General features: G+C 41.8%; 2 protein-coding genes and 1 long non-coding RNA gene across 3 annotated transcripts in view; 2 read left to right on the top strand and 1 right to left on the bottom strand.

The window, feature by feature from the left end:
* The window catches only part of larp7 (La ribonucleoprotein 7, transcriptional regulator), an 89,238-nt gene extending 81,209 nt beyond the window's left edge, over positions 1 to 8,029 (top strand). Inside the window, exons 11-14 of the mRNA XM_082152245.1 lie at positions 890 to 1,049; positions 1,145 to 1,236; positions 1,361 to 3,629; positions 4,021 to 8,029. Of these exons, the coding sequence (XP_082008371.1) occupies positions 890 to 1,049; positions 1,145 to 1,236; positions 1,361 to 1,435 (327 nt within the window). The 3' untranslated portion in view covers positions 1,436 to 3,629; positions 4,021 to 8,029. The remainder of the gene's footprint in view (positions 1 to 889; positions 1,050 to 1,144; positions 1,237 to 1,360; positions 3,630 to 4,020) is intronic.
* LOC309486319 overlaps positions 1 to 23,400 on the bottom strand; it is a 371,979-nt gene that overhangs the window by 5,185 nt on the left and 343,394 nt on the right. The gene's annotated exons all lie outside the window — the stretch shown is intronic.
* Positions 21,403 to 23,400, top strand: part of col25a1 (collagen type XXV alpha 1 chain) — a 719,149-nt gene continuing 717,151 nt past the window's right edge. Inside the window, exons 1-2 of the mRNA XM_082152225.1 lie at positions 21,403 to 22,057; positions 22,256 to 22,328. The gene's annotated coding sequence lies outside the window, so the exon portion shown is untranslated. The remainder of the gene's footprint in view (positions 22,058 to 22,255; positions 22,329 to 23,400) is intronic.

Genomic DNA, 23,400 nt, shown 5'->3' with positions numbered 1-23,400 from the left:
AAAAACAGTAGCCTAAATACATTATTAAATACTGTAATTATATTCCATAGTCCTTTAAATACATTGTCTACATTAATAATATAATACAGTTCAATATATCCCACATTCCATGGTGCAGTTAATATTACTAGGCTAACGTTACAGTAAATCCATGGTAAATGATGGGAATTAGACGGAAAAGCCTTCTGACTGTATCAGAACAGTGTTTCTCCTGTTTGTCAGCGCGGTTTCACCTGCCTTTAAACTTGTTTAAATCACTGAGACATTTGTGTTTTTCGCTGAATTCAAGCGCTTCTCACTGGATCTCGTGACCAAGACCGATCAGAGTAAACTCATCTGCTCTAGTAAGCTCTCGCTGCGCTGCCATTTGGACTTTGAGCCGAGCGGATTAATGGTCCGTGTGGCGCGCGGTTCAAATGAGTTTAGTTCCGCTTTTGGCGCATAAACATTATCGAACATTTATCGAACTCTTGATATCGTTTTATCGAGAAATTATATTGCGATAATTATCGTTTTATCGCCCAGCCCTAATCTTGTATCAACCACCTATACACATCTCTCTGGGCATGTTAGGTACTTTTCCATCCTCACAGACCCCTTGACCTGGTTTAACCTGGTTTCTGTCTGAGATAGACAGAAACCAGGTTACATGAGGCAAAGGAAAATCTCCAACAATACCTAATACAATTTTAAAAGGACAAATCAGGTTGGCTGCTGATAAATTTGTGACAGTACTTGTGGACAGTCTCCAGTTCAAGCTCTTGAATGCCATTTTGGCTATTTGCTCTATTCAATAGGACTTCAGTATTTCTCTGAGAAAGAAGAAAATCGAGCTCGACAGGTAACAAGTAATGTCATTTTTAGGAGTTGTTTCTTTTCATATGTACAGGATTTGCTGTCTGAGCTGTCTGCTGTGGCTTATGTTGACATTCTTGATGGAGATGCGGAGGGTCATGTTCGCTTCAAGAGCCCTGAAGATGCACAGACAGTCATCACAGCCCAATCAGAATTTCAGAAAAAATACAACTGGAACCTTGAACTACTCTCAGGTTAGAAGGATTATTTTCTTTAAATGTATATTAGGTTAAAACTATCATTTTTAAAGATGAGGTAAAAAATTAATTCTCTATTGATGGATAAAAAGGTGATCATGAGCAGAGGTACTGGCAGAAGATTTTGGTGGACCGACAAGCAAAGCTGAACAGTCCTAGAGAAAAAAAGCGTGGAACAGAAAAGGTAACAAACTACTACAGCCTTTTACAGTAAATAAAGGCACTAACTGAGCTAAATAGATTTTAAGTGAAAATTCAATTACGGTCTTATTTCATCAGCATCACATAATATTTGTTGTGTTTCATAGCTCATTTCGAAAGCTGAGAAAATCATCATTGCTCGGACCAAGGAAGCTAGCAAGCACATCCGCTTTGATGACTGACAGTATGAGCAATAATTCCTTCAACAACAACAACAAAAAAGTAAAAAGCTATTTTAAATGACCTTGCCAATAAATTGTAAAATGTTTGTTATGCTTGGTGTTGATCAGACCTGTTATGTTATTAGAATGTTCTGTAATGAATGAGTTTCATGTTGGAATTTCCTTTCAGAAGGAAGTTGTCTGTCATATCCACCATTATTATTTTTATATGCTTGACAGACTTTTTTTTGTTTGCATGAGACATTTTAAGTTGTTTACATATCTTGTTTGGAGTCTAGTGTAAAGAATGTATGTATGTACATGCAAAATGTAGTGTGCCAACTTTTCTGAATGAAACAAGCAGGGTTACATACATTTTGATGGCCATTGAAGGCTCCAAAATCAATCAATATAATGTTTGCATATTGGCTTTTTTAAATAAAATTTATTTCTGAAAGCATTGTTGTTTTGGAAGAAAGTCAGGACTCAGGAAGCCAGGAGTCTGGACTCTGTTATGGTGGGCAGGGGGTTGTCATTGATCCAGTTCCAATTGGGCCCTCCCTTATCACAATATGCAGAAGTAACCCATCCTTATCACCCCCCAGATTGTCGCGACCCACCACATCAAGGAACTCCTCATTTGTACTGATATGCTCGACTCTACACAGATTATTCCCTTTCCCTGGGTCTCGTCTACAAATCGACATCCCCATTCAATAATAGTCACCTAACTAACTTGTTCCCCTAAACTGGCTTCCTTCCTAAACTGGCTTCTTGCGTAGGAATAAATCGACAAACAGACCTGCAAATGTCCTTTAAATGCTTTAATCATGGCCAGGAGATCTTCCCGAGCAGTTCTCAGGGAATCTCTCCCAAGAAGCAAGGCCGGAGGATCTCGGACAAATTCCATTGAGAATCCCACCGTAAAACACAGATACAACAGTTTTTATAGAATCAAGAAAACAAATAAGACTAACATGTCACCTTCAATATGATTGGTTCAATTGGTTCAAAAGCCCCAACCCTTTTCCTCTGTCACTGGCAAAAGCAAACTCTGATTTTGTGATTACTTATCACAAGGTTTTGAGAACTAGTCATCTGTCTAGTTTCACTTCCCCTTTCTGTTATTTATACACACATACACTCAAAGTCACAAGTTTTCCCCAAAGAGTTTGGACACATTAAAAGCATATGAATGTTATTCCTGCAAGAAAAACAAATGTTAGTTGATTAATTAAAGTTGATTAATTTAAAATCCATCACACTGGCTATGATTAAACCGCTTGTTAAAAAAATGCAACTTGATCCTACAGTATTAGTCAATTACAGGCCGATCTCGAATCTACCTTTTCTGTCAAATATACTAGAAAAGGCAGTATCCTCACAACTATGTTCCCTTTTAGAAAGAAATGGTATCTGCGAGGATTTTCAGTCAGGATTTAGACCGTACCATAGTACTGAGACAGCTCTCATTAGTGTCACAAATGATTTGCTCTTATCATCTGATCGTGGTTGTATCTCGCTATTAGTGTTACTCGATCGAGTGCCGCATTTGATACTATAGAGTTCCGGGGGATGACGTTGTTACGGGACAGGAAACCGTGGGCACCGCCATTTTGGCAGCATTCGGCAGATTGGCAGACTGTTGTGGTGAAGGCGGCTAAACATGGTCGATAACTGTTGTGCACCAGGTTGCACAAATAAACGAGGGAAAAAGAAAGGTACGTCGTTTTACCGCATTCCTAAAGATGCGGAGAGGCGAGCTAAGTGGATCAGCGCCATTAAAAGAGCCAGGAGCAAGCAAAACAAGACTGAAAGATGGGACCCCCCAGGTAAGTTACTGAATACAAAGCTTACTAACATAAGTATATTCATTATTTAATAGGCTATAATTGTGGTTTCTGATCAGTTTAATACTAGCTAGTTGAATTATAGCATGCAATTCGTGGGGCTAACAATGTCATGTTTTGTAAGCTAGCAAGTGCTAACGTAGTAAACAAAACCCAGTTCGATACTGAAATGTTTCTATTTATTTTGTAGGGAGAAAGAGTGATAATCCCTTGAGTCCGGACTTTGTTCCATCTATTTTCAACTACATTCCATCTCCAGGGAAGAGGAAAAGAAAAATGAGACTGGAGGTTTTCAACAGACGACAGAAAGCAAAGCTACAGAAGATAGAGCAGACAAAGCTATCTGCGAAAGCCATCCCTCCCAGGTGAATATATAAAAGTTTCTTAACCTGTTCAACCCCACTTCCATGGACTTTAAAATTATAAACCAAAAAGTTTTCGCACAATTCATTGTAGGTTTAATAACACCCAATGAGCTAAAATCCATAACATCTGTGACTGGTTTGAAATCATCATCACACACCTCTACCGACTTGCATTTGGCAGCCACTGAATATGCATGTGATTGTCACTGTCATTGTCAATATCTATCTATCTATCTATAATATATATTATGATGTAAATAAAATGTACTTACTTACTAATGAAAGCTAGTATATACTGCAGAAAACAGAGAGTGATTGACAAAAAAATGACAAACTGTCATCAGTTGTGTATACATATGTTCTTAATCTACTACTTTTGTGTTTTCACCAGAGCATCAACCGATTGTCCCCAAGACAGCAACAAGGATCCTACTGCAGACCTAACTCCCACCACAGAGCCTTTGAAGGAATCTACCCATGAATAACCTGGAAATGATGTCCAGCCTGTTCTCCATGAGTATGATCCAGCAACTCCCCCATGCAGCACTGAAACCTGTGGTAAACGCGTCCAATCTCTTGAGCAAGAATGCCAAGCTCTGAGGACTGAAAATATGTTGATGAAGGAAAAAATGAATAGGACTACACTGAATGAGATGAGCTTGCATAACGATGATAAAAGAGTTAATACTCTCACTGGTTTATCAACATATTCAATTCTCATGACAATTTTTCATATTGTGGCTCCTTTTCTCAAACTTAAATCTGGTTTAACATGTTTTCAGCAGTACATGTTAACTTTAATGAAGCTTAGAATTAACTTGTCCTTTGAATTTTTGGCTTTTTATTTTGGCATTGACTCAACCACTGTTTCAGAGCTCTTCAAACACTGTATTAGTGTGATGCATTGTAGACTGGTGCCAAGTCTAGTGTTGTGGCCTGACAGAGAATACTTAAGAAAATCTCTTCCATATCTTCCATTTATTTCATTTTCATCTGATCTCTGTATTGACTACCCCGTTTCTCACTATCGCTCCCTGACCTGGACTGTTGTCACTGCACTGACTACCTCTGCTGTCTACAAGAAGTTGAGAACTCTGTGCGGCTGTTTCGCGCATGGTTGGATTACTTCATTTTTTCACTATTTGAATTCAGATCTGAACTGTTGATAAGTTTGCCATCGTGCTGCTGCAAGCTCTCTTCCCTGTAACATCTCTACCACACTCTGCTCCTCGGATGGGTGAGTTACCGCTCTCTCTGTCGGTTGCGCTGTTTGTTTACTGCTTACTATCTGGTTGCATTGCCTCCTATTTAGTCAGCTGTTTTGGTGAAGTGACGTTCAGGGTTTGGCTAACGTGGTTTTGCTTGTGATTGGGCTCTCACTTTCTCAGTATCAGCATGCCTTGTGCAAAAACATTTTTTTCTTTTTTCCTCTGCCTCATCTTTTGTCTTACATCTGTGATGGATATTGAATATTCTACATCTCAACTGAGGGCCTTTAACTACCGCCCGCGTCTCGATCCGGTGACGTATGAATACTGTCAGAGACTAGGGATTCTCCGTCGCCCAAGATACATACACCGTTCGCGGTGCACACTCATGAGTTCCTTTAGTTCAAAGCCTGATGCTCCTTCATGCATCTGGACCAACAATAGACTATCGTCCATCCCTAGACAACTGCCTACCGGTCCCACCATTCAGCGCTCTCTGATCTATCTCACTGATAGCGATCAGCAACATACATCTGATTTGAATCTCTTGCATCATCACTTTGCACTTCTGAACTGTCGATCAATTTCGGACAAAGCCCCTTATCTCAATGAAATGATCACTGACAATAAACTTGACATTTTTCTTCTCACTGAAACTTGGCAAGTTCCTGGAGATTTTCTACAGTTAAATCTACTTACACCTGATTGATATAAGTATCTGTCTAGACCGCGACTCCGTGGTAAAGGAGGTGGTCTCGCCATCATCTATCGTGATAACCTCAGAATCAAGCAACTTGACTTTCATGACACCAATACATTTGAGTAGGCCTACATGGTTTTGAAGGCTGACTCTCTCATAATTATTTTGCTCTATCGACCTCCTAAGGTCCTGTCTAACTTCTTTTCTGAACTCAGTGAACTGTTGACCCTTGCCTGCTCATTGTCATTTCCCATTCTACTGCTTGGTGACTTTAATACTCATGTTGATGCTGTTTGCTCTAACACCAACCAGTTACTTTCTATCTTTGAATGTTTTAATCTGATTCAACATGCTAATTTTCCTACTCATACGCGTGGTCATACCCTTGATTTGATTTGTACATCGAGGGCCAATATCTCTTCCATCACTTCTACCGACACTGTTATTTCTGATCATAAATTTCTTGATTTTAGTTTCAGCCTGCCTATGCATAAGAAATGTTCATCAACTGTTATATCTTACCGCAATCTCAAAGCTGTTGATACTGCATTATTTTGTACCTCCATTTCCTCTTCTAATCTCTCTGATGTCGTTGATATCTCTTCTCCTTCCCGGATATTATCTAACTATCACTCCATAATCTCAGAAATCTTAGATAAGCATGCTCCTGTTAAGACTAGAATTGTCCCTTCCACACATTTGTCTCCTTGGTACACTCCTGAGCTCCGCATCTTAAAGGCCACTGGTAGACGGCTTGAGCGTTACTATAGGAAAACTGGCCTGTCTGTTCACCATTTGGCTTTTACTGAACATGTCAAAAAGTACAAATCGGCCCTGAACCTGGCTCGTTCCAGTTTTGTATCTGCTACAATTAATAAATCAAGCAACAGGCCAAAAGCATTATTTAACACAATAAATAAACTTACCAAATCTCCATCTCATGTAGCTCTAGCTTCTGATGAACTTTGCACTTCATTCTTGACTTACTTGCTAGAAAAGACAGATGCCGTAAACCAGTGCCTCTCTAATGATGCTACCAATATTAGATATCTGCCGAATCAACCTGGTCAATCCCTGCCTCTCTTTTCTCTGACTACTCCTTCTTCTGTCTCTAAGCTGATCTTGAAATCCAACTCTTCATCTTGTCATCTTGACCCTGCTCCTACTACTCTTCTGAAACTTTGCCATTCAGTTATTTCTGCACCTATCTCTCACTTCATCAATGCATCTCTTACCTCTGCTTCATTCCCTCTGCCACTCAAAACTGCTGCTGTTACCCTTGTTCTCAAGAAACCAAACCTTGATCCCTCAGTTTTATCTAATTATCGTCCTATTTCAAATCTACCCTTCATCGCTAAATTACTAGAAAGTACTGTTGCCTCCCAGCTTCAGGCTTTTCTAGTCGAAAATAATCTTTTTGATCCTTTTCAATCTGGTTTTCGCCCTTTACATAGTACTGAAACTGCACTAGTTAAGGTACTTAATGATCTGCTTCTCTCTGGTGACTCTGGTTCTCTGTCTATGCTCCTGCTGCTCGTCCTCAGCTCTGCCTTCGATACGGTCTCCCATCAACTACTCATTTCTCGCCTTTCGGATGTGGGTATTTCTGGTGCCGCTCTTTCATGGTTTTCTTCCTATCTCTCCGACAGACTGTTCTACATTTCACTTCAGGATTTTCGCTCACCTACTGTCCCCCTGAAGCAAGGTGTCCCTCAGGGATCCGTTCTTGGGCCATTATTATTTATAATCTATATAATACCTCTTGGTCAGATCCTCCGCCGTCATGGTTTTAATTATCATTTCTACGCTGACGACATTCAATTATATACTACCTGTACTTCTATTTTATCTATCACAACTGACAAAATCTCTGCTTGTGTACATGAAATAAAAGATTGGCTTCATTCAAATTTTCTAAAACTTAACATGGATCAAAACTTTTTTTTTAAAGTTATATCTGGTTGTATTCTGCTGGTTGCCGCCCCTTCTACCCATTTTTTATTTACTGTACTTACATTCTCACCATTCTCACCTACCTACTGTTGTTTTGTGTGCTGTCTTTGTTAATTGCCTTTATTGTTGTTTGTTTATTGTAAAGCGTCCTTGAGCCCTGGAAAGGCGCTATATAAATATAACTTTTTATTATTATTATTATTATTATTATTAGCATTTACTGTGGAAAGAAGCAGTTAGATCCTGTTGATTTGGAGAACACCAGATGTCTAGCCTCTCTTAGGATACATATTGAAAGAGTAATAGGAGTTCTCCGTCAAAAGTACACAGTCTTGCAAAGCACTGTCCCCATAAGTTTCACGGACATAGACAGAGAAAATGATGTGACCTACCTTGACAAGATTGTGAGCATATGTTGTGCACTTACAAATGTGTCTGAATCTGTGGTGCCCTTCCAGTGATGGGGATGTACAGTAAATTGAACTGATGTGACTGGCTACAGATGTGCTCAACCAGGAAATAAACCTTTTTGACTCTCACTTCTTGCTTCCTTGTTGTGACATTACTTTTGATCATTTTGATCACTCGCTATTCTGATGCGATCACATTCTGTTTACAGATCAAGCTGCACATCCACCCATTCTAACTGAGTTCCACCCAAGCAGATATTTGTTCTGGTGTGTTTGATATGATCCTTGATTGCTACAGATACTTAATACTAATGATGGGGAAGAGAACAATATTGGTTTAACAACTGTTTATTCATAAATAAGAGAGTACAGTATCAGCTATTTTCTGTAAAGGACCTTTCTGTTAATGAGGCAGCAAATTCTGTTGCACACTTTTGCCTTGAAAAAGATATTTACTCATTTCACAGTCTCCTCACTAAGGTTTTTTTCTTTTTTGGGCATTGATTACTTTTCGGCAGCTGGGACATACCCACTGTTTTGGGACCCTTTTCATGCGAAGGCAGGTTTGGTGAAACTTTTTAACTGAACAAAAACCTGATGCACAGACCAACATGTTCCCTGCTTCTGGCTCACGGCAGTAGCACCACTGTTGTTGACTATGATCAGCAAATGCTGCTGGTTTTGGTGCAGAAAAATACTTGGCTAGCAGCTCTGGAATGATACATTTTTTAAAGAAGTCACAAGCACATTCCAATTCTTTGTCAAAGAATGCCACATCAGGTGTGACACGTTCAACAAAAGGTGAAGTACTTCCTCTTTCAGTCCACAGAATGAAATCACAATATGGTTTGTCAGTAACAAATAGCTGCATCTGCACTTGATAATAGTATGCATGGTCCCGCTTCAGTCTAATTTTTCCTTGCGCATCTTTTTCAAGGCAAAAGTGTGCAACAGAATTTGCTGCCTCATTAACAGAAAGGTCCTTTACAGAAAATGAGCACTTAATTTCTATGACACCTGAACCACAGCAGCTGCAGGAAACATCCATCAGGTGAGGCCCCAATAAATGGGTGCAGGGGTGAAATCTTGAATCCAGCTCAGCTGTTCCTACCATGACATACGTGTGTGAGAGGCGATGCTGCATTTCATAGTATTTTCTTGCCAATTCCTCGTGCTGACATCCCCATCTGAAGAAACAACAATAACATTAGTTTTGGACAATAGTAATGCCACCCCACATTGGTACCTCCCTGCTCTTTCAAATTGATACTACTTGGTTTTACACTCCTGCTTTTTTAGAATAGTACTTCCTGGATTTACCCTCCCTGTTCTTTTACATACATCACATTCACTTGATTGTACACCATCTGGAAATAACAATTTTATACACAGGAGCAGTTACACACTGCATGCCCCATTTTACCCTAACCCTTCTATGCGCATGAATACCTGGTAGCCTCACTGGTGAAACTATGGGACTTTGGGTAGCATATTTGTCTTATCAGAGACACTGCAGGCTTTCTGACGTCTGTCTTTGTGGCTGCTCTGAAGGTAGATCCTGTTACCCTACCACCCTTTGCTCAAACCAGATTTTGGACTTGGACTGGGCTCGGGTCTCCTCCTCTACAATATCACTCTGAAACCATGACGATCCAAACTGTTACACATAACATTTTACACATAAATACTGCAGTATATAGTCCACAACAACAGTTGATAATGAAAGACTGCCACCCTTCATTCAAAAGACATTGAGATATGTTTGGTAATTGTAACTTAATGAATTTAAAATTAATTTGCTATGTTTTCAGATCAATATATTTGTTTCCTTAATTTTAATTAACTTGAATTTTATTCTTGTCACACTCTACTGAGGAACAAAGACACAGAAATGGATTAACAATGTTTATTGGACACGTAGTGCAACTCCACGAAACAAGGCGGCTCGAGGTCACTTCAGAAATACACAAACACCGTCTTTCTATAGGCGGGAACGGGAACAGTCTTGGGATTCTCGAGGAGATAATCAGCGAGTTCACCGATGAGAGTGCCCAGGGGTGCTCACCACTCACAGCTGCTGCTTGGAAAACACAAACAGGACGTTAGTATCACTCAAATGATATTTGCGAAAGGATATCCTAGAACCAGACAACGAAGGTTGGAACCGGAGAGTCACGGGTGTTGAAAAACAAGACCATACGCCGGGTGTAGACTAGAGTGACTGAGGCTTATATGCAGTGCATCAGAGGTGAGTGGTGATGAAGTGCAGGTGAAGATGATTAGAGCTCCGGAGATGATGAACAGGACCAGGTAGGCTGAGTTAATGCTGATTGGGGTGTGTCGTTGTTGAGTGACTCCGTGACAATTCTCATCTGAATCATAAATAATTTATTTCTGTATAAAATAATACTACCATTAAAAACACATTTGTTTTTCTTTTTTAATCAATGTAGAATGTGTAACTTAAAAATAAACAGATTAGTGCTCTGTTTTATTACAAGAAATGAAAACGTACTCGGTTACTAACGTAACCTCGGTTCTCTCTAGAAGAGGGAACGAGTACTTGCGTAAGATATCTTACGCTAGGGGAAAACCTCTTTTCCTCGAGATATTGAAGCCAAAAATTATCCTTAATTTTGCAATAATGTAAAACGCATTGCAGCAGCATGCAGACATGGGCGAGACAGCTCGCGCGCCCATAGGCTGCTCTGCGGCAACTGCACCAGCCTATCGATAGAGGCCCCTCATGACGTCAGGACCAATGAGGGTGCTTCGCGCCCATTACGTAATGTCCCGCCAAAAGCGGGTGGGGCTAGGGCTATAAATACGGCCCAGAGAGGCTGGTTTGGTCAGTTTTTTCATCGCTGAAGCGAATCAGAACGTGACGCATGCACGGCAAGATACGCAAGTACTCGTTCCCTCTTCTAGAGAGAACCGAGGTTACGTTAGTAACCGAGTACGTTCTCTTACGAGAGGTTCTCTCGTACTTGCGTAAGATATCTTACGCTAGGGGAACACAGTGTAAAACGCTGTGCGTGCTTGAGACATAACACTAAAGTCCCAAGGGCAGGTGCCCGGGGCTCATACAGTGCCTAATCACAAGGGACTCACAGAGAATCCGGGAAGAGGGGCTAGAATAGCATCATTCCTGTAATATAGAGCTCTGATAAGAGCATATTATATCAAGTGTTCCACACAGCCAGGGCGAACACGGCCTGGACTGATAGATATGGGGGACTTACGCACTGCCCACAGAAGTATATATACGATCAGTGATCGACGCTCTAGCGGTTTCAGCATCCTGAGCCGATAGGATCGGGCGGGCAATACTGAAAATTTAAACCGAGAGCAACCTAACTTGTAAAGCGGGAACCTCGAGGTTATAAAACCTTATAAATGTAGACGGGGAGGCCCAGCCTGCCGCCATACAGATATCTTGCAAGGCAATCCCACTGGACCAAGCCCACGACGAGGCCATGCCTCTTGTGGAGTGCGCTTTGACACCTATCGGGCATTGCAGGCCCTTGGATGTGTAAGCTAGCGCTATAGCATCAACTATCCATCTGGATAGACTCTGTTTTGACGCAGCTAGTCCCTTAGAACGTCCGCTGAACAAAACAAAGAGCTGCTCCGTCTGTCTGAAAACAGATGAGCGAGACACATAGGCTCTTAACGCCCTGACCGGGCAAAGGAAGCCTGCGTCCCCTTCCTCTTCAGATACCGGCAGGGCCGACAGGGAGATAACCTGTGCCCTAAACGGTGTGTTGAGGGATTTAGGAACATATCCGTGCTTTGGTTTGAGTATGACTCTCGAGTCATTCGGCCCAAACTCCATACACGTCGCGCTCACTGAGAGCGCTTGCAAATCCCCTATGCGCTTCACTGTAGCGAGAGCCAGAAGAAACACTGTTTTAAAAGACAAGAGTTTCAGGTCTATTGACTGTATTGGCTCGAATGGGGCACCTTTCATGGCTTCCAGAACCGTGGAAAGGTCCCAAACGGGAACTGAGGGTGGTCTGGGAGGGTTCAGCCTCTTAGCTCCTCTAAGGAAGCGAATGACCAGATCGTTCCTTCCTAATGACTGGCCAAGCGGTGGTTCAGCAAACGCTGCTATGGCCGCCACATAAACTTTGAGCGTGGATGGGGTTCTGCCCTTATCCAGAAGCTCTTGTAAAAAGGAGAGAACCTCCGGCACCCCACAGCGTGAGGGTGAAGTGCCACTCGCTGTACACCAGCTAGTGAACACAGATCATTTTGAGGAATAGAGCCGCCTCGTAGATGGAGCTCTAGCCTGCGTGATCGTGTTTAACACTCCCGCTGGGAGGTTAACGGGTACCCGTTGATGGCCCACACATGTAGGGACCAAAGCTCCGGGCGAGGATGCCAGATCGAGCCGTTCGCCTGCGAGAGGAGATCCCTCCTCACCGGTATCGGCCACGGGGCGGTACTCGTCAGCTGCATCAGGACTGGAAACCAGACTTGGATTGTCCGAAATGGGGCGACGAGTAGCACTGGGCATCCGCTCTCCCTGATTCGCTCTAACACCTGGGGTAGGAGCGTGACAGGGGGAAAAGCATAGAGCGGGCAGCGGGGCCAGACGTGAGCCAGACGTGAACCCTGCTCTTGTAGAAGAATTCCTGACAATGAGCGTTCTCTTGAGACGCAAATACTGTAGGTCTATTTCCGCTCTGCCAAATGTCCTCCATAGCATTTTGACTGTCTGTGGATGTAAAGACCATTCTCCTGTCGGCAGATTGTTTCTGGACAGTCTGTCTGGTCCCACATTCAGATGGCCGGGCACATGCGCTGCCTTGAGCGAGCGCAGATTGTGCTGAGCCCAGACCAGGAGGCATTCCGTCAGCCTGTGAAGGATTCTGGATCTGATACCTCCTTGGTGATTTATATAAGCCACCACTGACATGTTGTCCGAACGGACCAAGACCAAGGTGTCTTTTTATCTGGGGACAAAAGCGCCTCAGCGCGTTGTCGACTGCCATCATTTCCAGGCAGTTTATATGCAGAAGCTTTTCTTTATATGCAGAAGCATATGCAGAAATCTCTGTCATGCGCTGAATACTTAAGCCCCGTTCACACTGCCAGCGACACGCAGCGACAAAGCGACATGATCCCATTCATTTCAATGGAGCGCTGGCGACTTCCGGCGACACGAGCGACATTGACCGTTGGCGACAGAATGTGGGCGTGTCAAGCGACACGAGACGCGCGACAAAAGTTCAGAAATTTCAACTTTATGCAAATGAGAAGCGATTTTCGCGAGCGACAACCAATAGGAAAGAAGACTTTCAGAGGAGCTCAGCTCACGTCACCGTCTCGAGTGCAGGCAAGACAGAAGAGTTCAAGGGCGATTTCACTGTTTTATATGATTTGACTGTAACCACATACATGGATATATAAAATGATGCATGGAAAATAAACTGTCGACAGTCTCAGTGAGTTTAATTCACACATTTAGTTCGAGTGTTGTAATTATGATGCAAGTTTAGCACTGCTGCAGATCATTTTACAGTTTCCCCTGCATTATGTTGACTATTAGGGACAAGAAAATTGATTATTTGTCAAATTCGAATGACGTTTTAGTAATTTATGACAGTATGAGTTAATCTGTTGATTGATCGATCGTTAATCCAGTAGGCTAAATTATTTAATCCACTGAACACTGCTGTGGTAATATAAAAACACTCTCCCAAAAGCATACTGTTTCTTTTGAGCCTAAATCCTAGTCAAATTAAAATTATATTGTTGTATATTTCACTTGTGATGGTATTTTGTATAGATATGGCCAGACGTGCAGTCTACCAGTCACATTAGAGCGACAGCACTATGAACGCCCACAAGCGACTTCACAGTACAGAGACTAGCGACATGCAGCGACAAAATCGCTGGCAGTGTGAACGGGGCTTTAGTCTGCGCTGCGGCGACAGCTGTGCTGTCATAGACAGCGAGTCCAGATCTGTGCCCAGAAAATATATTTTCTGACTGGGAGACAGTGAACTCTTTGCCCAATTGACTGTGAGACCTAAATTCTCGAGGTGATCGAGTAATATGGTCCTGTGTTCTATGAGCTCCGACTGTGATCGAGCTAGAACCAGCCAATCGTCCAAATAATTCAGCACTCGTATGCCTCGGAGCCTGAGGGGTGCGAGCGCTGCATCCATGCACATCGTGAATACGCGAGGTGCCAGGGATAGGCCAAATGGGCAGGACTGTGTACTGATATGCCTGGCCCTCGAAGGCGAATCTCAAAAATCGCCTGTGACTTGACGCTATATTTATTTGAAAATAAGCGTCTTTCAGATCTATCGACATGAACCAGTCCCCTTGGCAAATTTTCGAGAGGATTTTCTTGGTCGTGAGCATTCTGAACCGTCGTTTCAGAAGTGCTTTGTTTAGTCGTCTTAGATCTAAAATGGGTCTGAGACCCCCGTCTTTTTTGGGTACCAGAAAATATCTGCTGTACATGCCCCCTTCGCTCTGAGCTTGTGATATGGGTTCTATAGCCCCTTTGCTCAGTAACTTCGCTATTTCGGTCCAAAGTAGGTGTGCTACTTCCTTTTTCACCGTAGTATCGATTCGTGCCGCTTTGCGTTGCGGCGTCGACCGAACTGTAGCGAATAGCCTCTTTCTATAATGTCTAGCACCCACTTCGAAACCCCGGGTAGCCTTGCCCATGCGTTTGCACGAATGGCTAGGGGTTGAATGCGAAGCGCGCTCTGGTCGCTCAGCGACAGAGGGGCTTCAGTGTGCTGCAACATAAGCGTCGCGCTTATGACATTTGAGGCAGGGGGCGCGCTGATAACAGCGGGCAGATTGCCCGCGCTCGACTCCTCTGCGGTGGTCAACCGAGAGGGGGAGGGCTGGGCGAGTCCCGTAAGACCTGTCATGTCTATGTGTGAATGTGGGCGTGGGATAGCGGGCACATTTACAACACTGAGAGCATTGTCTGCCTGAGCAGAGCGAATGCATGTTGGTTTCGTTTTACAGAAACCTTGAGACATGCAGAACGTAGTGTTTGTGGGCACTGGGCAGTGGGCACATTTACCACATTTAATGCACAATCGATCTGGGTCGATTTCATGCACGCGAGCCCTGTGCGACGGGCTGTGTTTCTGTGTAGGAATGAGCACTGGGCAGTGGGCATTTTGTCTACACTCATAACACCATCGGCCGTGGCCGGAACACCAGAAAATACACTCTATGGGATTTATCTGGGTAGCCGTAAAGCGGCGTTTGTGTGCAGGCAAGCGGGCTGTGTCGCCGACTTGTTTACTGCAGAATACACTGTTACAGTCGCATTTACTGGAAATGAACGAGCGAGAAGTTGCCATAGAAACAGAGAGCGTCAACATGCTGGCGTTTGTTTGCAGGTGTGCGTGTATTACAATAGGCTCGTCCACTGCAATATTGACATTTCCAGAGAAATGTGTGAGAATGGAGGTAGTGACGCACGGAAACCATAGAAACGGTGTTTGGGTGCAGGCGAGCGGGTTGTACAACGCGCTCGTTGGCTGCAAAATGCACATCTGCAGTCGCCTTTCAGGGAACTGACAGAGCGAAGCATTGGAGGCATAATTAATCTGCCGTTAGACCGAGATTCAAACACCGGTCTCTCGTGTGAAAAACCAAAGATTCCGCCACTGAGCCACAGGGGGGAACACAAAGGCTTTCAGATGCAGGAGCATATAAGAGCGTCAACATGTTTTCTTCGGCGTTTGCTTGCCGGCGCTGCAATATTTATATTTCCAGTCGCCTGATCAGGGAACTGAGAAATGTGTGAGAAAATTCAGGTCAGTCCAGCCTCGGCGGGACTAAAACACTATTTTCTCCTTTCGCTGGTGATTGACGCGTGAAAGGGGCGCAGAGGCAGGGTAGCTTTCTTGTACGTAAAGAAAAACTATCCCCGACCGTCCGCTTCCAGCCTCCCCTGTGAACGGCGCATTTTGCGCGGCTCGAACAGAGGGAGAGAGAAAGCTAGCCCCGTGACCGTCCGCTCCTGACATCCCCTGTGAACGGCGCGGTTTGCGCGGCTCGAACAGAGGGAGAGCAGGTATCATCCTCCAAGCAGGCAAGGCAAGCGGGCGCACCGGCGAGCTTTGCGGGTTGGGGGGGAAAGGGGCGTCTTGAAAAAGACGCCCGGCTCTTTTAGTGCAATGAGAGTGTGTGTCGCGGCGGCGAACACACACACATACACAAAACACAGTAGCAGAGAAAAGGATATGTACGCCGGAAAGCGTCAGCAGGAACAGCGACTGAAGGCGGCGAGTTGTCGACCGGCAGCTTCAGATGCAGATAAATCCCGCTGGGTGCTTGAGTCAGACGGCGCGGCTTCCTCTCAGGATCCAGCGATGCGTAGCTCGCTGAAGAGATAAAAAACTGACCAAACCAGCCTCTCTGGGCCGTATTTATAGCCCTAGCCCCACCCGCTTTCGGCGGGACATGACGTAATGGGCGCGAAGCACCCTCATTGGTCCTGACGTCATGAGGGGCCTCTATCGATAGGCTGGTGCAGTTGCCGCAGAGCAGCCTATGGGCGCGCGAGCTGTATTGCTGCTGCTGCTGCTGCTGCTGCAATGCGTTTTACATTATTGCAAAATTAAGGATAATTTTTGGCTTCAATATCTCGAGGAAAAGAGGTTTTCCCCTAGCGTAAGATATCTTACGCAAGTACGAGATAACCTCTCGTAAGAGAACCAATGCAATATGATGAATGTCCAAAAGATTAGATAGTGTGTGTGTCTGTGTCTGTGTGATTTTGGTTGGGCGACAGAGGTTACAGTTTGACAAAAGCACAGTGTTGTGTTTTACACAAATATAAGTAGGCTAAACACTTTGCAGTTTCTGGGGCAGAATGACCTTTTGAAGATTTTCCTTTTTTATATTGTTGAGAGTTGTTAAAAATGATGTCCTTGCCCTGCTGATACTCCACTTTCTTTAAAGAGTCCTCACTTGGGGTGGCCCACTTGCACTTCTTAGATGTTACGGCTATCTCTTCTTTTCATTGGTGGTGGTTGAGGAGATTGCCCCCTTCTATGTAAAGCGCTTTGAGTGCCGAGAAAAGAGCTATATAAATGTAATGAATTATTATTATTATTATTATTTTCTTCCATTGTTATGCTGCCATATGCTGAACAACACAGCTGACACATGGGAGCAGCTCTCACCAAGTCCAGCTGTGCAATTACAGTGGGTTCCCAAGACAACCCCATCATTCCTCACCACCATCCATGGCTTTAACTGAGGGTCATTAAGCCTTTGGGAATGATGAAATAAAAAATGTTAGCTAACTTGGTTGAGCACATCAAAGATACAAACTAGCTACAGATAGCCAGACGCACTGCGGTAGCTAGCCAAGCTAACATAAACAAACAACCCAGACCCCTACTAGCCATGCTAACGTTACACTACCTATTAAACTGGGACACTTACCCTTCCAGTGATGATGCAGCATTTTTTTGCTTGAATATTCCACAGCTGGATGTTCGTTACAAAGCCAGACTGAGTCCATTTGTAACCCTCCAGGCTTTTGTAGGCTTTTAGAGAGTAACCCGAGTAGGAAGATGGGAAGTTTATCAGGTAGTTATATATATCCGGATACTGCAGATCTGTGACGTCTTCTTCAGCGGAGATACTTGTGAAAAGCACCCCGGGGGCATTGTATGGGTCGGTAATATTTAACCTATTTAATTTTTTTATATAAAGCTCAATGTCATGCAAATTAAAGTGAGATGAGTACTCTGATGGCTTGAAAGCTTCGGCGCTGGAGCTGGTCATTTTACTGCCAAAATGGTGGCGATCTTCATGTCTATTGCGGTCTATAGTCTTTTTAAAAGAATGTTGTGGTCAATAGAGCTCCGGACCCCACGTGACTACCGGTGTTCAACCGGTAGTCACGTGGGGTCCGGAGCTCTATTGACCACAACATTCTTTTAAATAGACTCGAAAATTATGTTGGCATTAGTGGAATTGCATTAGCATGGTTTAAATCATACTTATCTGACCGTTATCAGTTTGTAGCAGTAAATGAAGAGATGTCTTATCGATCAGTATGGCGTACCACAAGGTTCAGTTCTAGGACCGTTGCTGTTCACTCTGTACATGCTACCCTTAGGAGATATCATTAGGAAGCATGGCATTAGTTTTCACTGTTATGCTGATGATACTCAGCTCTATATTTCTTCACGCCCTGACGAAACTTACCAATTTACAAAATGAACGGAATGCATAGCTGATATAAAAAATTGGATGACTAGTTATTTCCTACTACTTAATTCTGAAAAAAACTGAGATTCTAATTATTGGACAAAAAAAGTCCTCACGTAATAGCCTAGAATACTGTTTAACACTTGATGGCTGCTCTGTCAAGTCTTCGTCGTCGGTTAGGAACCTGGGTGTGCTCTTTGATACCAATCTTTCATTTGAAAGTAATGTGTCTAGTATCTGTCAAACCGTATTTTTCCGTCTTAAAAATATATCTAAAAACGCAGCAGCTAGAGTTCTTACTAGGACCAGGAAGTATGATCATTTTAGCCCCGTTCTGTCAACACTGTATTGGCTCTCTATTAAACTTTATTTTATACATTTTAAAATATTGCTGATTACTTAGAAAGCACTAAATGGTTTAGCTCCACAGTACTTGAGGGAGCTCTTAACGCATTATAGTCCTTCATGTCTATTGCAATCTCAAAATTCCGGCCAGTTGATAATACCTAGAATATCAAAATCGACTGCTGGTGGTAGATCCTTTTCCTATTTAGCACCAAAACTTTGGAACAGTCTTCCTAACATTGTCCGGGAAGCAGACACACTCTGTCAGTTCAAATCTAGACTAAAAACACATCTCTTTGACCGAGCATAATAATACATTTTTAATTAATAATTTGTTTCATTGTTCTTATTGTTCTTTGTTTTGTTTTTGTTTTTGTATTTTGTAATTGTTATCTTTATCTTGCAAAAACAAAAAAGCTGTTGTGGATCCGCTTACCCAAAACCCTCAATTATTGGCAGATTTGAAGAAAATTACCATTGTTTGGCAAAAAAATAAATGACAGACAGTTACATAAGCATTACCAAAATGTTCTCATGTAATCGTTGTGGTGTAACTCAAATAAGGGAATTTATAATCATCGATAGTGTTAATCAGTGAGTCCACACTTGGGTATGCAGAGTATTCGCAGCTTATGGAACACACTTCTTAATATGATATATGATACAGACATATCATGAGGTACACAAACAGATTAAAAAAAGTGTTTTCTAGACTGATTAGTCACTTCCAACACTGATGCCCGTCATAGGGGTAAACTGAGATTAATAAACCTACATTGGTACAGGTAAAGGTGCAGTTGTACCATACATGCTAGTCATAACTGGTCTCTCTGTAGAGTGTGCTACATGTTATGAACACTAGATTGTGCTGTTGTTCTTTTCAAATGGTCTAATAAATAAGCAGGGGGAGGGGGGGGTGCAAATCACAGCAGCAACACTGTAAGTTAAACAAAAATATATAAATGCTTATAATGAATTATAGCTCCATTATTTACTACATACTTATTTATAAGTAAGTATTACTATTATATAAATATATTTATAAAGACTCATTAAGACATATGCTGCATTATAAGAAAAGTTATAGATACATTAACTTAAAATCTATATCTCCTCAGCCATATGCATGGTTTTGCTTATAGCAGTTTGGAAAAATACTTTAAAAAAATATTGCTGCAGTGTTTTGCTAGTATGTAACACTAGAAAAGATATATATATATATATATATATATATATATATATATATATATATATATCAACTGTTTTGTATTAATGGTTTCTGTTTTTCCCCATTATTTTATTACAGGAATTATTGTTCATTAGTTACATTTACAAGTAAACAACTTAAATGTATAATGAGCAAATCTTCATGATATCTTAATATTTGCTTTAGGAAAATTGCATCGGATGTTGTCACTTTCTGTCTTATTTGACAGAAGTAAATCTGAATAACTAAAAAGTCGTAACTATAATATAATAACATTTTAGCAATGCAGGTTGCATCTTTATAAATACATTCATGGAACCATGCGACTGACTTATACTTATAAATCAGTGTATTGATTATGAGCATGCGCATTGAAATCAGTGTAAAATGGATTATGTGCATGCACATTTAAAAAGCAAATGCATAACTTAAAAGTAATTATAAAAATATTATAAATGTAACTATAACTGTTCTTATGATGCAGTATCGGTCTTAATGAGTCTTTATAAATATATTTATAAAACAGTAATACTTATAAATAAGTATAAATGGAGCTATAATGCATGGACTTCATAGAAAGTGTTACCAATTTTTTGTATAAATTATTATAAAAAAAATAAAAAACAACATTTACACCAACCAAACACATCATACACAATGGCACAGTATACAACAAATCATGATCAACTTTGATTAGACAGTCTTACAGCAGATCGAAGAAAATAATTTCTATATCTTTCTTTTGAGCACCGCGGATGAATAAGTCTATATATTGCCAAATAAGCGTCACATAGCCTGCACTGTTTTACATGGGGTGAGATTTATGATTCATAATGGAAGACAGCTTCCTTACAATCCTTTCTTTCATCTACAGAGGGCACCCCAGTACTGAACTAGCCCCCCTTATCAGTTTGAGTCTTTTTTGTTTGTCCCTCTCAGAAATCCCACCACCCCAACATACCAAAGCATAAAAGAACAGATGATACCACAGTCTCATCAAAAGTCTATAACAGTATACCTGGCACAGACCAAGGTTACCATGGTGATGAACACAGCTAAACCGATCCACCCTTTTGAGCCCGAAAACCTTGCTCAATTTAATCTCAAAATTAGCAGGTTAGCAATTGAAACTGGCTTTGTGCAACATGCCTCAGGTGGATAAAGACTCATAAGAGGGAGTGGATATGGAATGGGTGCAAAGCCAGTGGCTGTTCTGTATAAGAAAGCATCAATGTCTTGAAATTGATGCGAGCAGCAACTGGTAGCCATTGCTGAGAAATAAATAGAGATGTGACGTGGGCTCTCTTGGGCTCATTGAAGATCATTCAGAATTATATGTAGAGGTTTGATTGCACATGTTGTAAGTCCAGCCAGAAGAGCGTCCAGTGTAGAAATGACAAGAGCCTGGACAACAAGGAGGTGTAGAGACTGTTCAATTAGGAGGGGCCTGATCCCTTTCTTTCTTTTTTCTCTTTTTTTCAATGTTATATACCGGACAAATATGTTATATTGATGTTATGATAGCTTAAGATATAAGACACTGGGGGAAAATCACTCTCCATTTGCCCACATGTTCCCCGTGCATCTGCATAATTCCTAAAACCGTATTGTTTAAATATTTAAATTTAAATATTTTGAGCTCTTGCTAACCTCACATGAAAAATATCAATAAGATCCAGCTGGTGATTTAAAGAGGGCACAGACTCTGTGAGGTCCGAAGGTTCTCTACTGATCCGGAGTGAGTGGATTGAGTGGAATGTGCAAAACATTCGCCGCTCGTCTGCGGTTTAACATCTCTTGGCACAAAATCTGCCAGGGGTAGTCGTAAGACTCAGGCTGGACAGCAACGCGTACATGCATGGATTTCTTTTCAGTAGTAGAAGTTTGTGGAGGGCTTGTACGACCCGTGAAACCATTCACCGCTCACTGTCTCTCAGTGAATGAGCGCGCACCGCTCTGTGCGTAGGACGCGCGCTTGGCTTGTTAGTCGTCTTGAGACAGATTAAAATAATACACAGTGATAGAGTCTCAGTCATCCTCCTCTCGTCGTTACTGGAGATTTCGCATAGTAGTATACGGCCGAGAGAGTCATGAGGGTTTTAGAAGCAAATAAAGAGTCCCGGAACGAGGCGAAAATGGAGAACGACACCGGTTCTGCTAAGCGGCGGCACTGCCTTAGAGCTACCGTGGATGTGATGCCATTTGTGTTTTCTCTTCTGTCTTTCGCCTTTTGCTTTCTGCTGAGTTTTCAAAACAGGGAGATTAAGGACAGAATCGTGGATCTGGAGATGGGAAGTGGCGCGCGGCTCTTAAGCCCGTTTCATGGGATCTCTATGGATCAGTTTAATTCAATGATACAGGAGCGAGTGGACGAACTGCTATCACAGGTGTGTAATGCATCCACAGCCGTAACTCATTAAAGTCAATAGAACATCTTTCTTTACTCTCAAAAATAAAAACAGTCCTCACTGACACCTCTATGACTTTGACCAGTGCAGATGCATGTGGTCACTACATTCATTTAGGGCTCATCGTTCACTTGTTTTTTTTTTGTTTGTTTGATCTGTTTCATCTGATTCTGACAGCGCTCTTATGAACACTTGGTTAGAATAAGGACTGTCCGTCAAGTCTCACCACCTGAATGCAACTGCCCACCAGGTACTGCCTCTATTTGCTTTTTGCTTTTGGTTTTTACTTGTTTAACTGCAAGTTTCAAGGCTTTGAAAGTTGTTCAGTAGTGACTAGGCTATCAGTTGCAATTTCACTAGTAACTATTTACTTAAATTGATAGGCTACTAGTTCTAATCTTAGCCAATAGAATCTATTCGAATTGTCAGTACTTATTGATGATAGTATTAATTCCTTTGCCACTATTTATATATATATATATATATATATATATAAAGAAAACTCTCCTCCCATTAATTTTAAAAGGAAAACTCTTACAAATGCCTATGCAATGAAGTCAGCTGCAATAATAACTGTCCACACCTTTCATCACACATTTTTCACTGTGTGTCTTTAGTAAATCCTGTCAGTAGTTTCTTAATGCCAAAAGGGCTAGAATGCTGGTGCAAGCTGGAAATCTGGTACCAGGTGTTTTTGTGTAATTAGTGAGACATCTAAAACATTCTGGTTGATGAGTCCCCAGCACTGGAGTTGATGAACACTGCTATAAATACGTAGCCTACTAGTATTTAATTAATGTATACTAGTAAAATAAAAAAATAAAAAATAAAAAAGATAATGGTCACTGTTCAATTTCTTAGTAGTGGTAAGGTGTACCATTCTGAGATTAGTATTGCTGTTTATGAATGGGTTATGCTTATGTCGGTATACAGCATTTTTGACACCGGAATGCAGAACACAGGATTGAAATTAGCATGGTTGATAGATAAGAAGTGACAATAAATGAAACGTTCAGATTCTGGATTATTTTGAACAATCAGTGGGACAAAGCTGTTGTAATATGTAAACTAGTGCTCTTATTGATATTTTCTTAAATGAAAAAAAGTACTTTTTGCAACACACTTTTATCTGATTGTAAGATTTGCATACAAAAAGTATAAAACATATTTATGAAAAACATGTGGTGTTCTGTAGGACACAGGAAGCTGAATAATGTTGGTATTTAAGGTCTGTGCATGAAAGCACACAGTTTAGTGAGGAGTGGTGAGGATCTCTCTGACTGCCATTTGATCACATATGTCACAAAAGTGGATCGTTTATA

The sequence above is a fragment of the Leuciscus leuciscus genome, assembly GCF_965113295.1.
Source record: "Leuciscus leuciscus genome assembly, chromosome: 2".
NCBI lineage: Eukaryota > Metazoa > Chordata > Actinopteri > Cypriniformes > Leuciscidae > Leuciscus > Leuciscus leuciscus.
This window is presented reverse-complemented; position numbering and strand designations above follow the sequence as displayed.